The sequence below is a fragment of the Hyaena hyaena genome, unplaced genomic scaffold, assembly GCF_003009895.1.
Source record: "Hyaena hyaena isolate Hyena2069 unplaced genomic scaffold, ASM300989v1 scaffold_2269, whole genome shotgun sequence".
Classification (NCBI taxonomy): Eukaryota; Metazoa; Chordata; class Mammalia; order Carnivora; family Hyaenidae; genus Hyaena; species Hyaena hyaena.
Genome location: NW_024082893.1, coordinates 20792 through 38130, shown reverse-complemented (window position 1 = coordinate 38130; position 17339 = coordinate 20792). Strand labels below are relative to the sequence as shown.

General features: G+C 40.5%; 1 protein-coding gene across 1 annotated transcript in view; it reads left to right on the top strand.

Annotated features, from left to right (window-relative positions):
* LOC120227384 (cytochrome P450 3A12) overlaps positions 1-13841 on the top strand; it is a 34959-nt gene extending 21118 nt beyond the window's left edge. Inside the window, exons 10-12 of the mRNA XM_039225508.1 lie at positions 1195-1421; positions 3908-4070; positions 13746-13841. Of these exons, the coding sequence (XP_039081439.1) occupies positions 1195-1421; positions 3908-4070; positions 13746-13841 (486 nt within the window). The remainder of the gene's footprint in view (positions 1-1194; positions 1422-3907; positions 4071-13745) is intronic.
* The last annotated feature ends 3498 nt before the right edge of the window (positions 13842-17339 follow it).

The following is a 17339-nucleotide window of genomic DNA, read 5'->3' as shown; positions in this document are numbered from 1 at the left end:
ACTGAAGTTGTTTGCCAACAATTGGTAGCATCCTATCCTATCTCTTGCCATATTTGGATCAAAAGGAACTAGTGTCTCCCCAAATTATTTATGGCTATTATATAATATAGTGTCTCTCTCTACATATTGTATGTATATTGAAAGAAATAGGAAGCAGGATATTTCTTTTTTTTTTTTTTACAAATAGTTTATTGTCAAATTAGTTTCCACATAACACTCAGTGCTCATCCCCAAAGTGCCCTCCTCCATGCCCATCCCCCCTCCCCCCCTCATCCATCAGTCCTCAGTTTTTGTCAGCATTCAAGAGTCTCTCATGGTTTGCCTCTCTCCCTTTCCCCCACCATTTCTGCCCTTCTTCTCCCCCTTGTTCCTCCATCAAGTTCCTCCTAATCCTCCTATACGTGCAAACATATGATATTTGTCCTTCTCTGCCTGACTTCTTTCGCTCAGCATAACACCCTCAAGGTCCATCCATGTTGCTACACATGGCCAGATTTCATTGTTTCTCATTGTCATGTAGTATTCCATGGTATAGATAAACCACATCTTCTTGATCCATTCATCCGTTGATGGACACTTATGCTCTTTCCATGTTTTAGCTATTGTGGAGAGTGCTGCTATGAACATTTGGGTACATGTGCTCCTATGCCTCAGCATTTCTGTATCCCTTGGGTAAATTCCTAGCAGAGCTATTGCTGGGTCATAGGAGAGTTGTATTGTTAGTTTCCAGAAGCAGGATATTTCAACTAGACAATTTTATGTGGATAAGGGATTTATTTCTGTTGCATGTTCTCCTTCCTTGGTACAGATGTGTGGCCCCATATTTTGAAGGAAAGAATGACTTCAGTATTTTTCACTTAAGAGTAAGGGTCATCGTTTATCAGTCACCTTTGTTCACATGAAGAAGAAAAACCACACGTAGTTGTGGGAAGGATTTCCTGTTTAGGAACAGATTCTGTTTAGGGGAATGTCCTAGTGGTCTTCTCTAGTATTACTATTGCATACCTCCCAGGGGGCCATTGAGCAGGTCAAAGGACATGGTTGACATTGAAATGCTCATAAGTAGCCTTTACCAAAATATATGTATGATTCTTAGGGGTTCCTAACAGTTCAGTAGTATTCCATAGACTGAACTGTTAGGAACCAGATTGATTCCAAATCTCAATTTAGGAAAATCTGTTTCTTTCCTTCTAGGCACCTCCCACTTACGATGCCCTTGTACAGATGGAGTATCTTGACATGGTGTTGAATGAAACTCTCAGATTATACCCAATCGCTGGTAGACTTGAAAGGGTCTGTAAGAAAGATGTGGAAATCAGTGGTGTGTTCATTCCCAAAGGGACAGTGGTGATGGTGCCAACCTTTACTCTTCACCGGGACCCAGATCTCTGGCCAGAGCCTAAGGAATTCCATCCAGAAAGGTACAGGGAACCCTGAAAAAGAGAGTCCACCCTCATGTGGGAAGATATTCTGATATTTCTTTGTAAAGATGATTAACATGTGGTTGTTCAGTTGTTTGTGTATCTTTTTATATGTAGAAGTATTTTTCAAATTACAAAATGATGGTTGTTGTCAAATTTCTACAGACTGTAGTTGAGAAAAAAAGAAACTTAACATCATCATCAGTCCAATATATCAAGATTATTAATAATGAAGTGTTACATCTTTGTGGACATTTTCCCATGTATATATAGATTCCTTAAAGTTAGAATGACATTATATTTTTGACTACTCAATGTAACAGTAAACTATAATCAGTAAATTGTATGTAATTTGTATTTATGATTATATGCTTATATTTATTTAATCATTATCTTATTTAAGAAAATGGGACTCTTTTTTCTTTAAGTTTTTCTGTCCTCTCTCTAGCTCTGTGAATTTACTTCACACATCCTTACATTTCATGTTTGTAAACTTTGGCTGCCATTTCCACTAGCCTTAGTGGGAGAGCAGAGGCTGTGGAGCTGAGAGTCCTCATCCCTGGCAGGAGGAGCAGCCTCGTGAGGATGGGGGCACACACAGGTCCTGTGCTTCTGTGACTTCAGTCCTGTGCCAGCTCCCACCTCTCTTGGTATTGGGGATTCATCCAAAGTCAAATGCTTTCTAGCCATCTGAGACATCCTCCTTGGGGGGGTCTTGAGCTTTCTCTCTGGGAATCCAGAGCAGTGTCTGGCATTGGGCACAGCTTGAATTCTGCAAAGAGTTGGTGCTTTCCTGTTTGTTGTTGTGGTGAGGAAAATTTGGAGTGAACTTTGTAGGGATCTAGACTTGTAGCCCCTGACTCTAAGCTCCCTGGTGGCAGGACCCTTGTCTTGTTGCATGGTGTCCCTAGTGCTAGTATTGTGTCTACATTTAGTCCTTGCTGAAAGAAGTCAGAATTGACCAAGCTGCCTGTTTCCTGGACCAAGAGACCTGGAGGTCCAACAAGCTCAGAAGTCCCCAGTCCTGTAGTTTCTCTAACAGAAACCAGAGACTCCTAGTACTTCTCTGTGATTCATTCACTCATGAGAGGAAGTGCGTACCTATGTGTGTCAGGGACTGTGCCAGGCAGCGCCAAATCCACATATTAAAAATGTCTCCTGTGGGGAATTTTGTTTTGTTTTATTTATTTCTGAAAGAGAGAGAGAGAGTAGGAGAGGGTCAGAGAGAGAGGGAGATACAGAATCTGAAAGAGGTTCCAGGCTCTGAGCTGGCAGTCAGTACAGAGCCTGATGCAGGGCTTGAACCCACAAACCATGAGATCATGACCTGAGCCGAAGTCAGACGCTTAACCGACTGAGCCACCCAGGCACCCCTCTTGTGGAGAATTTTTGACACATGCACAAGTATATTCTGTAGATGCATGTCTGTGAATATTCTTAATGCATCTATGTGTACCCATCATCTGCCCAACAACCAATAACCCATATTAACTGCCCCATCCATACACCATAGCAATTCCTTGTCTTATACCCATATCTCTGTAAGACACATCATCTCATTCCAGAATATTATCCATTTTTTTAAAAAATGTTGGTTTATTTTTGAGAAAGAGAGAGAGAAGCAAAGGGGCATAGGGAGAGGAAGAGAGAATCCCAAGCAAGCTCTGCGCAGTCAGCACAGAACCTGATGTGGGGCTTGAACTCATGAACCCTGAGATCATAACTTGAGCCAAAACCAAGAGTCAAATGCTTAACCGACTGAGCCACCCTGGTGCCCCAAATATTTTGCCCATATTTTAAACACTTTTAAAAAATATCTACTGACAATGTCATTATCACTTTCTGCAAATCTATATTTTTCCTTAATATTAAGCAATCCATTTTGGTAAAATAGAAGTCTAACCTTCAAGGAATTTATAGCCTCATGGAAGAGACAGAGAAGAATTCAGTGATTACACTTATCTGTCAGTATGATTATAGTGAGGAGCATTGTGTGCTCCTGTAAATCTTCTGACAGGCTATTCTGTCAAAATGGTTGGAGGGATCCTAGTGGGGAGGGGAGGGAAGAGAAGAGAAAAATCACAGTGTAAATCATGGGAGACATTTCTCCTGCTCCTTTTTCTTGAGCACTTCACAACCATAAGTCAGTTTAGGTAAGAACCTACCTTTCCTTCATCGGGTTCATTTCCCACTCACCTTTCAGACTGTGAACATCTCACCACCCTGACTGTAATTCTACTTTTAAATTAACTCTTCCTTATAACAACATTCATCTCATCACCTCAACAGGACTGGGTGCTCCCACAGGGTAAAGGGAATGTAGAGGATCTGTAGCTTACAGTTGTCACCACAGAATAAGCCAGGCAAGATTTCAGTGACCAGCCCCCAAGAGTGTCCTGTGTAGTCCAGGTTGAGAACCCCACACATGTGACTTTTGTGGTTTTTATGTTTTGCTAACTTGTTTTCAACCTGATTTGTGGAACCAGGTTCAGCAAGAAGAACAAGGACAGCATAAATCCTTATATATACATGCCTTTTGGAACTGGACCCCGAAACTGCATTGGCATGAGGTTCGCGGTCATGAACATGAAGCTTGCTGCTGTCAGACTCCTGCAGAACTTCTCCTTCAAGCCTTGTAAAGAAACACAGGTCAGACAGAGAACTTTCTGCATAAAGAATGCTTTACTGTTTTTTTTTAAACTAGAAATACAGCAAGTGTGTGGTGTGTGTGTGTGTGTGTGTGTGTGTGTGTGTAGCTCCTTTACCCTTAATTTGTTCTCTTGGCCAGTTCTGTTTGGATCCATCTGTGACCTTTAAGTTTCCTTCAGCTCTGAGTGCCACATCGATGGGTTATAAACACTTAGATATAAGGACCATCTAGAGTCAGTGCAGTTCGTGTGACATGATTATGCACCGACTTCTGAACTTGAGCAATGTTGTTGTTTTTTCTTCTATTTTATTTTTTATTATTTATTTATTTTTAAATTTACATCCAAGTTAGTTAGCATATAGTGCAATATTGGTTTCAGGAGTAGAATCCACTGACTCATCCTTTATGTATAACCCCCAGTGGTCATCCCAATAAGTGTCTTCCTTAATGCCCCTTCTCATATAGCCCATCCCCTCACCCACAACCCCTCCAGAAACCCTCAGTTTGTTCTCTATATTTAAGAATTTCGTGGGGTGCCTGGGTGGCTCAGTCGGTTAAGCGTTCAACTTTGACTCAGGTCATGGTCTTATGGTTCATGGGTTCGAGCCCCATGTCGGGCTCTGTGCTGACAGCCAGCTCAGAGCCTGGAGCCTGCTTCAGATTCTGTGTCTCCTTCTCTCTCTGACCCTCCCTTGCTCATGCTCTCTCTCTCAGAAATAAATAAGAAACATTTTAAGAATATAAGAAAAGAATCTCTTAAGTTTCATCCCCTCCCTGTTTTTATATTATTTTGGTTCCCTTCTTTTATGTTAATATGTTTTGTATCTTAAATTCCCGATATGATATTTGTCTTTCTTTGACTAATTTAGTATAATACCCAGAATTTGAGCAATGTTTTTTTTTTAATTTTATTTATTTATTTATTTTTTACAAATAGTTTATTGTCAAGTTGGTTTCCATATAACACCCAGTGCTCATCCCCACAAGTGCCCTCCTCCATGAGCAATGTTTTAGATGTATTTCAAGTCCACTGAAACGAAGGGAGCATGTAGTGAACAGTAATGATGTGCAGTGATTATTACAACATGACTTTTGAACAACGCTGTTCTCCATCACAACTTACAGATGTTCTCATAACCGTGATTCTCAACACCTTCTTGTACATTACAATCAGTAAGTTCTTTTAACAATCCTGATGCCCAGGCCATATCAGAAATTCTAACATAATTCACCCAGAGTGGGTTTATAGTGCCCCTTTTGATTCTTTTTTTTTTTTCTTAAATAGCTTATTGTCAAGTTGGTTTCCATATAACACTCAGTGCTCAACTCAACAAGTCCCCTACTCCATGCCCATCACAGCTTTCCCCTCTCCCCCACCCCCAGCAGCCCTCAGATTGTTCCCCTTTTGATTCTTTTTTTAAATAGTTCATTGACAAGTTGATTTCCATATAACACCAAGTGCTCATACCCACAAGTGCCCTCTGCCATGCCCATCACCCCCGTCAACATCCACTCCACGCCCATCAGCCCTCAGTTTGTTCTCAGCGTTCAAGAGTCTCTCATGGTTTACCTCTCTCCCTCTCCACCACTATTTTTTCCTTTCTTCTCCCCATGGTCCTCCGTTGAGTTCCTCCTAATCCTCCTATACGTGCAAACATATGGTGGCTGTTCTTCTATGCCTGACTTATTTCGCTCAGCATATCACCCTCAAGTTCCATCCATGTTGCTTACACATAGCCAGATTTCATTCTTTCTCATTGCCATGGAGTATTCCATTGTATAGATAAACCACATCTTCTTGATCCATTCGTCCGTTGATGGACATCTAGGCTCTTTCCATGATTTGGCTATTGTTGAGAGTGCTGCTATGAACATTGGGTACAGGTGTCCCTATGCATCAGCATTCCTGTATCCCTTGAGTAAATTCCTAGCAGTGCTATTGCAGGGTCATAGGGGAGTTCTAATGTTAATTTTTTGAGGAACCTCCACACTGTTTTCCAGAGGGGCTGCACCAGTTTACATTCTCACCAACACTGTAGGAGGGTTCCCTTTTCTCCACATCTGCGCCAGTGTTTAGAGTCCTCAGATTTGCTCATTTTAGCCACTCTGACCGGCGTGAGGTGGTATCTAAGGGTGGTTTTATGTGTGTGTGTTTTTTTTTTTACTGTTTTATTTATTTCTGCTAGAGAGAGACAGCGTGAGCAGGGGAGGGTCAGAGAGAGAGGGAGACACAGAATCTTAAACAGGCTCCAGGCTTGGAGCTAGCTGTCAGCACAGAGCCCGACACGGGGCTCGAACCCACGAACCGTGAGATCATGACCTGAGCTGAAGTCAGACGCTTAACCGACTGAGCCACCGAGGTGCCCCTCTCAGTGTGGTTTTGATTTGTATTGCCCTGATGATGAGGAATGTGGAGCATTGTTTCATGTGTTGGCCATCTGGATGTCCTCTTTGGAGACGTGTCTGATCATGTCTTCTGCCCATTTCTTCACTGGATTATTTGTTTTTCGGGTGTGGAGTTTGGTGAGTTCCTTATAGATTTTGGATACTAGCCCTTTATCTGATATGTCACTGGCAACTATCATTTCCCATTCCATCGGTTGCCTATTAGTTTTATGGATTGTTTCCTTTGCCGTGCAGAAGCTTTTAATCTTGATGAAGTCCCAATAGTTCATTTTTGTTCTTGATTCCCTTGCCTTTGGGGATGTGTCAAGTAAAAAAATGCTGCAGTTGAGGTCAAGGAGGTTGTTCCCGGCTTTCTCCTCTAGGGTTTTGATGGTTTCTTGTCTCACATTCAGGTCCTTTATCCATTTTGAGTTTTTTTAATATGGGGTAAGAAAATGATCGAGTTTCATTCTTCTGCATGTTGCTGTCCAGTTCTCCCAGCACCATCTGTTAAAGAGGCTGTCTTTTTTCCACTGGATACTCTTCCTGCTTTGTCAAAGATTAGTTGGCTGTACATTTGTGGGTCCAATTCTGAGTTCTCCATTCTATTTCATTGGTCTATGTGTCTTTTTTTGTGCTAATTCCATACTGTCTTGATGATGACAGCTTTGTAGTAGAGGCTAAAGTCTCGGATGGTGATGCCTCCCGTTTTGGGTTTCTTCTTCAATATTACTTTGGCTATTTGGGGTCTTTTGTGGTTCCATACAAATTTTAGAATAGTTTGTTCTAGTTCTGAGATGTATGCTGGTGCAATTTTGATTGGAATTGCATGGAATGTGTAGAGTGCTTTGGGTAGTCATGACATTTTAACTATATTTATGCTTCCAATCCATGAGCATGGAATGTTTTTCCATTTTTTTGCATCTTCTTCAATTTCCTTCATAAGTTTTCTATAGTTTTCATCATACAGCTCTCTTATATTTTTGGTTAGGTTTATTGCTAGGTATTTTATGGTTTCTTGTGCAATTGTGAATGGGATCAGTTTCTTGATTTCTCTTTCTGGTGCTTCATTATTGGTGTATCAAAATGCAACCAATTTCTGTACATTGATTTTGAATCCCTCAACATCGCTGAATTCATTGATCAGTTTTAGTAGGCTTCCGGTGGAGTCTGTCTAGTTTTCTATGTAGAGTATCATGTCATCTGCAAAAAGTGAAAGTTTAACTTCTTTATCTATCTATCTATCTATCTATCTATTTATTTATTTATTTATTTATTTATTTATTTCTGAGAGAGAGAGAGTGTAAGCAGGGGAGGGTCAGAGAGAGAGGGAGACACAGAATCCGAAGCAGGTTCCAGGCTCTGAGCTAGCTGTCAGCACACCCGACACGGGGCTCGAACCCACAAACCGTGAGATCATGACCTGAGCTTAAGTCAGACGCTTAACCGACTGAGCCACCCAGGCTCCCCGAAAGTTTGACTTCTTCTTTGCCAATTCTGATGCCTTTTATTTTCTTTTGTTGTCTAATGGCTGATGCTAGGACTTCCAGCACTATGCTACACAACAGTGGTGAGAGTGGACATCCGTGTCGTGTTCCTGATCTCAGGGGGAAAGCTCTCAGTCTTTCCCCGTTGAGGATGATATTAGCTGAGGGATTCTCAAAAATGGCTTTTTTTTTTATACTTTTATAAGTGTATTTCAGTTTTGTTTTGTTTTTACAAATAGTTTATTGTCAAATTAGTTTCCACATAACACTCAGTGCTCATCCCCAAAGTGCCCTCCTCCATGCCCCTCCCCTCCTCCCCCCCACATCCATCAGTCCTCAGTTTTTGTCAGCATTCAAGAGTCTCTCATGGTTTGCCTCTCTCCCTTTCCCCTACCATTTCCTCCCTTCTTCTCCCCCACGGTCCTCCGTTAAGTTCCTCCTAATACTCCTATACGTGCAAACGTATGATATTTGTCCTTCTCTGCCTGACTTCTTTCGTTCAGCATTACACCCTCAAGGTCCATCCATGTTGCTACACAAGGCCAGCTTTCATTTTTTCTCATTGCCATGTAGTATTCCATTGTATAGATTCCACATCTTCTTGATCCATTCGTCCGTTGATGGACACTTAGGCTCTTTTCATGTTTTGGCTATTGTTGAGAGTGCTGCTATGAACATTGTATCCCAATTTTCTTGAGGGTTTTTATTAAGAAGGGATGCTGTATTTTGTCAAATGCTTTTTCTGCATTTATTGACAGGATCATATGGTTTTTATCTATTCTTTTGTTGATGTGATGTATCACACTGATTGATTTGCAAATAATGAACCAGCCCTGTAACCCAGGAATGAATCCCACTTAATTTTGGTGGATAATTCTATTTATATGCTGTTGAATTCGATTTGCAAGTAACTGTTGATGATTTTTGCATTTGTATTCATCAACGATATTGGCCTGTAGTTCTCCTTTTTGCTGGATTTCTGTCTCGTTTAGGAATTCAAGTGATGCTGGCTTCATAAAATGCGTCCAGAAGTTTTCCTTCGATTTCTATTTTTTGGAATAGCTTGAGAAGAATGGGTATTAACTCTGTTTTAAATGTCTGGTAGAATTCCCCAGGGAAGCCATCTGGCCCAGGGCTCCTATTTGTTGGGAGACTTTTGAGAAATGATTCGATTTCCTCACTAGTTATGGATCTGTTCAGATTTTTTTTTCTTCTCGTGTGAATTTTAGTAGTGTGTGTGTGTTTAGGAATTTGTCCATTTCTTCTAAGTTGTCCAGTTTGTTGGCATATAATTTTTCATAGTATTCACTGATAATTGCTTGTATTTCTGAGGAGTTGGTTGTAATAAGTCCTTTTTCATTCACGATTTTGTCTATTTGAGTGCTCTCCCTTTTCTTTTTGAGAAGCCTGGCTAGAGGTTTGTCAATTTTGTTTATTTTTTCAAAAACCAACTCTTGGTTTCATTGATCTGTTCAACTGGTTTTTTTTGGTTTCTATATTGTTTATTACTGCCCTGAGTTTTATTTCTCTTCTCCTACTGGTTTTGAGGTGCTCTTGTTGCTCTCCCTCTAGTTGCTTTAGGTGCGCTGTTAGATTTTGCACTTGTGCTTTTTCTAATTTCTTGAAATAGGCCTGGAGTGCAATGTACTTTCTTATTAGGACTGCCTTCGCCGCATCCCATAGTTTGGAATGTTGTATTTTATTTTCAGTTGTTTTCATATATTTTTAAATTTGTTCACTAATTGCCTGACGGGCCCATTCGTTCTTTAGTAGGGTGTTCTTTAACCTCCATGTTTTTGGAGGTTTTCCAGGCTTCTTCCTGTGATTGATTTCAAGTTTCATAGCATTGTGATCTGAAAGTGTGCATGGTATGATCTCAATTCGTTTATATTTATTGAGGGCTACTTTATGTCCCTGTAGGGGATCTATCTTGGAGAATGTTCCATGCGCACTTGAGAAGAAAGTGAATTCCATAGCCTCAGGATGTACAGTTCTAAATGTGTCTGTCAGATCGATCTGGTCCAATTGTCATTCAAGTCCATTGTGTTTTAGTGATTTTCTGTCTAGTTGATCTATCCATTGTTGTAAGTGGAGTATTGAAGTCCCCTGCTATTAGTACATTCTTATTCATAAGATTTTTTCTGTTTGTGATTAATTGTTTTATATATTTAGGTGCTCCCATACTTGGTGCGTAGGCATTTATAATTGTTAGCTCTTCCTGATGGAGAGACCCTGTAATTATTATATAATGCCCTTCTTCATCCCTTGTTATTGTCTTTACTTTAAAGTCCCGTTTGTCTGATATAAGTATAGCTACTCCAGCTTTCTTTTGACTTCCAGTAGCATGATAGATATTTCTCCATCCCTTTCCTTTCAATCTGAAGGTGTCCTCCAGTCTAAAATGATTTTCTTGTAGACAGCAAAGAGATGGATTTTAGTTTTTTTTTTTTTTTTAATCTATCCTGCTGCCTTAAGTATTTTGATTGGGGCATTTAGTCCATTTACATTCAGTGTTATAATTGAAAAATATGGGTTTAGAGTCATCGTGTCCTTTGTGGGATTTATGCTTGTGGTGGTGTCTCTGGTATCTTGTGTTCCTTTCAACATTTCCCTCATAGATTTTCCTTTAGGATTTCTTGTAGGGCTGGTTTAGTGGTGACGAATTCTTTCAATTTTTGTTTATTTGGAAAGCCTTTTTTCTCTCCTTCTATTGTGAATGACAGGCGTACTGCATAGAGAATTCTTGGCTGCATATTTTTTCTGTTCATCACATGAAGTTATCCTGCCATTCCTTTCTGGCCTGCCACGTTTCAGTAGATAGGTCTCTCACCACTCTGATAGGTTTCCCTTTGTATGTTAGGGCCCTTTTATTTTTAGCTGCTTTCAGAATTCTCTCTTTGTCCATATATTTTGCCAGTTTCACTATGATAATGTCATGCAGAAGATTGATTCAAGTTATGTCTGAGTGGAGTTCTCTATGCTTCTTGGATTTTAAGGTCTGTTTCCTTCTTCAGTTTGGGGAAGTTCTTTGCTATAATTTCTTCAAGGACTCCTTCAGCGCCTTTCTCTCTCTCTTCCTCTTTTGGAATTCCTATGATATGGATATTGTTCCATTTGATTGTATTGCTGAACTCTCAAACTCTCCTTTTGTGTTCCTGGATCAGTTTATCTCTTTTTCTCATCTTCCTCTTTTTCTATAATTGTGTCGTGTAAATCACTTATTCTCTTGTCTGTCTCTTCAATCCATTCATTGGACGCTTCCATTTTATTTTGCATCATTTGTAGCATTTTTTAATTCATCACAACTATTTTTAAGCTCCATAGTCTTTGTAACAGTAGTTTCTCTGATGTCTTCCATGCCTTTTTCAAGCCCAGCGATTAATTTTATGACTATTGTTCTAAATTCTTGTTCAGTTATTTTGCTTATATCTGTTTTGAGCAGTTCTTGAGTGTCAAATCTTCCTGGAATTTCTTTGGAGGAGAGTTCTTCCGTTTGGTCATTTTGGTTAGCTTTCTATCTCCTGTTAGTTTTAAAATCTTGTTATGCACTCTGCACCTGTGAGTGCTGTTTTACCAAAGGATGCTCTTTGACTATCCAGGACCTGTCCGTTCAGAAAGTGTTCTTTGAATGGTGTCTCTTGGTCTCTCTTGTTGAGACCTTGGTTGTTTTATTTTCCTACTCATGGTGGTATTTGGGACTCTCCACCATGTGTACTTTGGCTTGTTTCTTGAGGTAGCACTGGAAAAGACAACAGACAGACCAACACACAAGGAACAAAGGCACACAAACGCACAGACAAGTCTAACAAACACGAAAACCAAAAGGGAAAAAGAAAAAAAAAGGAAGGGACACAATACAAAGCAAAAAAAATAAAAAGGAAAAGAGGTAGGAGGGAAGACGAATAATAAAAATAAAAATTACACAAAAAAGAAAAAAGAAGAAAAGGAAAGGAAAAAGAAAAAACCCAATAGACAAAGGACAATCTAAAGTATAGAACCAGAATTCCCAGCTACAAATAAATAGCCGGGTGTATGCAGTGCTGGTGGAAGAGCATATACAAAGAGAGAAATGACAGGGTGGGGAGTAAGCGAAATTGGAAAAGAAATGAGCAGACAGATAGACTAAGAGGCTTAATTGAGAGAGAGAAAGAGGGGAATATGGTTGGAGAGGAGGCGCAAGAAATGACGATAATGCTACTCAGAGAAACTATATAGTCTGATTACTCTAGAGAGAAAGAGATAAAAAGTAGCGGTGGAGGTGTAGAATTTACATCTAGAGAATGAATTAAATATGTGACTGTTTAAGCAAGCCAGTGACCAGAATTAATCAGGGCAGTGCATCCATGTTGGTCTTGCCCCAGCTCCCATAAAAGAAAAGAAGAAGAGAGCAGCTCTCTAGCGGGGATGGGCGTGGTCTGGTCCAGTGTGTCCTGCTGGGGTCCTGCCTTGGTGGTTGTGGGGAGAAAAGTGGCGGCGCTCAGTCCCTTTTCGAACCAGGCATTGCAACTCACTCTTTTGGGTGTGATCTCCCTGTGCCAGGGGTATAGCCAAGGTGAGATGTGCTCTATATCCCAAGCCAGGCCTCATTTCCAGATCTGAGTCAGTGTGCCCCACTGATATTGCCTGAAATATAAACTCACAGGCAAGTCCCTCAGAGCAGTTTCAAACCTCTCGCTTTCCCTCTAGGGGTCCAGACAAGCCAGAAGCACAACAGTGTGGCTTAAGGCGCCACTCCTGACACTCCACGTTGAGCTGGCGAACAAGGAGCAGTTTCTCCCTAGGTCCCCTGGGACGGGTGGGTCCTGCCTAGGGTCAGCTGGGCAGCAGGAAACCGGATCCCTCTGTGTACTGAGTGGAGGTTTTTCTCTTCTCTAGCAACACGGACAGTGTCTTGAGCAGTTTCGGCCACTCTTTCTTTTTTTCCCCTAGACTCACCATGACTCCCCACAAAGGGGGATCCCTCCCTCCCGCTGTGTCTCTGGTCCTGGTCCAATTTTATCTTCCCTATTTTGCACTCACGCTATAAGGCTTTCTCAGTGGACTCTATCTGCTTTTCCTCCCAAACTCCTGGATTCTGTAAGGGTTCCTATGACTTCAGACCTTCTCCGTTTGAGAGATGGGGGCAAGTGAAATGTACAGAGCTCCCTACTTCTCTGCCATCTTGCCTCCTCCCCATCCCTTTTGATTCTTAAGTGCAAGCGAGGTTGAGAATCATGGGTGTAAAGCATGTCTGCCAGATGTGAAGGACTCTCATGGTCAAGGCCATCCTGGCTACTTGGCACTGCATTCCATGAGCACTGCCCCCATCCACCTTTGCTCTCTTTCTAGTCAATGTGCCATCACAAATGGATATTTCTACTGGGAGAAGTGACAGGATATTTAGCATTGACGATGGTCGTACAATAAAATGTGTAATACCCATTCAGGATGATTTTGCAAGCTTCAACATATACAAAATTAACTGTATCACTTTTCAAAGGTTGCCATAATTGCTAAGAAACTGTTTTAAATTTTAAATACTCATCCTTTTACTTAAAAATTGAATAAAAAACATGAGTTTGTGTCCAGTCTGGTACAGAGTAGACACTCAATAGATATTCCTTTGAATGAACGGTGGATGAATGTTTCCACATTCTGATCTTGACAGCTTACAAAGTTTAAGGAATATGAGATATATAAATCTAAATGTAGTATTTATATTTTTATAAATCATTATTATTCTTTATGTGTCTTACCTGCTTTGCTTCTGTTGTCAGTAGAACTTCATTTGTTGGTTTTCATATCCTTTATTATCTTTTGCAGATCCCCATGAAATTCAATGAACAAGGTATTATTCAACCAGAAAAACCCATTGTTCTCAAGGTTGAGCTGAGAGATGAGAGTGTGAATGGAGCCTGACTTTCCCTAAGGATTTTCCCTTTGTTCTTTAAAAAGCTGTGTCCTGGAATACCAGAGACCTCAATTTACTTTGTGAGTAAGACCCATAAATGAAGGTAGGCTTCATGTACTGCTCATGTTGAATGACTAGGAATTCTGTAGCTTTCTCAGTGTCTGTGTGGAGCATTATATATTGTGGAGAATAAAGGAGGTGGCTAATAAGTGCCAAACATGTAGACTCAGCCTCTCTTGTTCCCATGGACCACCCCGAGTTAGTACCATCTACTCCCATGAGCACTGGTCAAGAATAAAAACTTCTCAAATTTTATCAACAAACTTTAATGAAAACAAAAATTATTGTAGTAATTGTTATACTGACATATCACACATCTTATTTTCAATATTCTACGTTAAATATGACACTAATCATGTCAATAAACATCTCTTTACAAAAGTATTAACTGATGGCTTCTTGCACATAAAGGGAGAATCATAGAATGGATGGGTGAGAGCCAGTGACTGAATGTTTTTCACCATCACAATCACTGGGTGGGTGGGGATTGTTTAGAACTCCAACATGGCGTGTTAAAATAGGTGAGAGTTGATTCACTGAGAATTTACTCACTGCTCAGAAAGTATATCGAAAATATATTCATAATGTAATTCTACTGTATTTAGAGCACATGTTTTTTATAGCACGCAATTGAGGTACTTAGCATTATATTCTTAATTTTTTTTACAAATAGTTTATTTTGAAGTCGGTTTCCATATTACACCCAGTGCTCATCCCCACTAGTGCTCCCCTCCATGCCCATCTCTCCCCTCCCCCCCCCACATCCATCAGTCCTCAGTTTGTTCTCAGCATTCAGGAGTCTCTCATGGTTTGCCTCCCTCCCTCTCCCCTACCATTTCCCCCCTTCGTCTCCCCCATGGTCCACCGTTAAGTTCCTCCTAATCCTCCTATACGTGCAAACATATGATATTTGTCCTTCTCTGCGTGACTTATTTTGCTAAGCATAACACCCTCAAGGTCCATCCATGTTGCTACACATGGCCAGATTTCATTTTCTCATTGCCATATAGTATTCCATCGTATAGATAAACCACATCTTCTTGATCCGTTCGTCCGTTGATGGACACTTAGGCTCTTTCCATGTTTTGGCTATTGTTGAGAGTGCTGTTATGAACATTGGGGTACATGTGCTCCTATGCATCAGCATTTCTGTATCCCTTGGGTAAATTCCTAGCAGTGCTATTGCTGGGTCATAGGGGAGTTCTATGGTTAATTTCCTGAGGAACCTCTGTACCAGTTTACATTCCCACCAACAGTGTAGGAGGGTGCCCATTTCTCCACATCCTCGCCAGCATCTAGAGTTCTCTGATTTGCTCACTTTAGCCACTCTGACTGGCGTGAAGTGGTATCTCAGTGTGGTTTTGATTTGTATTTGCCTGATGAGGAGGGATGCTGAGCATCGTTTCATGTGTCTGTTGGCCATCTGGATGTCCTCTTTGGAGAAGTGTCTGTTCATATCTTCTGCCCATTTCTTCATTGGATTGTTTGCTTTTTGGGTGTGGAGTTTGGTGAGTTCCTTATAGATTTTGGATATTAATCCTTTATCTGTCATTTGCAACTATCTTTTCCCATTCCGTTGGCTGCCTATTAGTTTTATGGATTGTTTCCTTTGCCGTGCAGAAACTTTTAACCTTGATGAGGTCCCAATCGTTTATTTTTGCTCTTGATTCCCTTGCTTTTGGGGATGTGTCAAGTAAGAAGTTGCTGCGGTGGAGGTCAAGGAGGTTGTTTCCTGCTTTCTCCTCTAGCGTTTTTATGGTTTCCTGTCTCACATTCAGGTCCTTTATCCATTTTGAGTTTATTTTTGTGAACGGTGTGAGAAATTGATCTAGTTTCATTCTTCTGCATGTTGCTGAGCAGTTCTCCCAACACTATCTCTTAAAGAGGCTGTCTTTTTTCCATTGGGTATTCATTCCTGCTTTGTCAAATATTAGTTGACTGTATACCTTTGGGTCCAGGTCTGAGTTCTCAATTCTATTCCATTGGTCTATGTGTCTGTTTTTGTGCCAATACCATACTGTCTTGATGATGACAGCTTTGTAGTAGAGGCTAAAGTCTGGGATGGTGATGCCTCCCATTTTGGTTTTCATCTTCAATATTACTTTGGCTATTCGGGGTCTTTTGTGATTCCATACAAATTTGAGGATAGTTTATTCTAGTTTTGAGACGTATGCTGGTGCAATTTTGATTGGAATTGCATTGAATGTGTAGATTGCTTTGGGTAGTCATGACATTTTAACTATATTTATTCTTCCTATCCATGAGCATGAAATGTTTTTCCATTTATTTGTGTCTTCTTCAATTTCCTTCATAAGTTTTCTATAGTTTTCATCATACAGATCTCTTGTATCCTGGGTTAGGTTTATTGCTAGGTATTTTATGGTTTCTTGTGCAATTGTGAATGGGATCAGCTTCTTGATTTCTCATTCTGCAGCTTCATTATTGGTGTACAAGAGTGTAACTGATTTCTGTACGTTGATTTTGTGCCCTTCAACTTGGCTGATTTCTTGGATCAGTTCTAGCAGGCTTCTGGTGGAGTCTGTCGGGTTTTCTACGTAGAGTATCATGTCATCTGTGAAAAGTGAAAGTTTGACTTTTCAAGGTCAATTCTGATGCCTTTGGTTTCCCTTTGTTGTCTGATGGCTGATGCTAGGACTTCCAGCACTATGTTAAACAACAGTGGCGAGAGTGGACATCCCTGTCTTGATCCTGATCTCAGGGGGAAAGTTCTCAGTTTTTCCCCGTTGAGGATGATGTGAGCTCAAGGCTTCTCATAGATGGCTTTTATGATGTTTAAGTAGGCTCCTTCTATCCCAACTTTCTCTAGAGTCGTTATTAAGAAGGGATCCTGTATTTTGTCAAATGCTTTTTCTGCATCTATCGACAGGATCATATGGTTTTTATATTTTCTTTTGTTGATGTGGTGTATCACATTGATTGATTTGGGAATGTTGAACCAGCCCTGTAACCCAGGAATGAATCCCACTTGATCTTGGTGGATTATTCTTTTTATGTGCTGTTGGATTCTATTTGTAATTATCTTGTTGAGGATTTTTGCATCCATATTCATCAAGGATATTGGCCTGTAGTTCCCCTTTTTTGCTGGATCCCTGTCTGGCTTGGGAATCAGAGTGATGCTGTCTTCATAAAATGAATCCGGGAGTTTTCCTTTGATTTCTATTTTTTGGAATAGCTTGAGAAGAATTGTTATTAATTCTGTTTTAAACGTCCGGTAGAATTCCCCAGGGAAGCCATCAGGTTGAGGACTCTTATTTGTTGGGAGAGTTTTGATAACTGATTCGACTTCTTCACTAGTTATGGGTCTGTTCAGATTTCCTATCTCTTCCCATGTGAATTTTGGTAGTGAGTGTGTGTTTAGGAATTTGTCCATTTCTTCTAAATTGTCCAATTTGTTGGCTTATAAGTTTTCATAGTATTCCCTGATA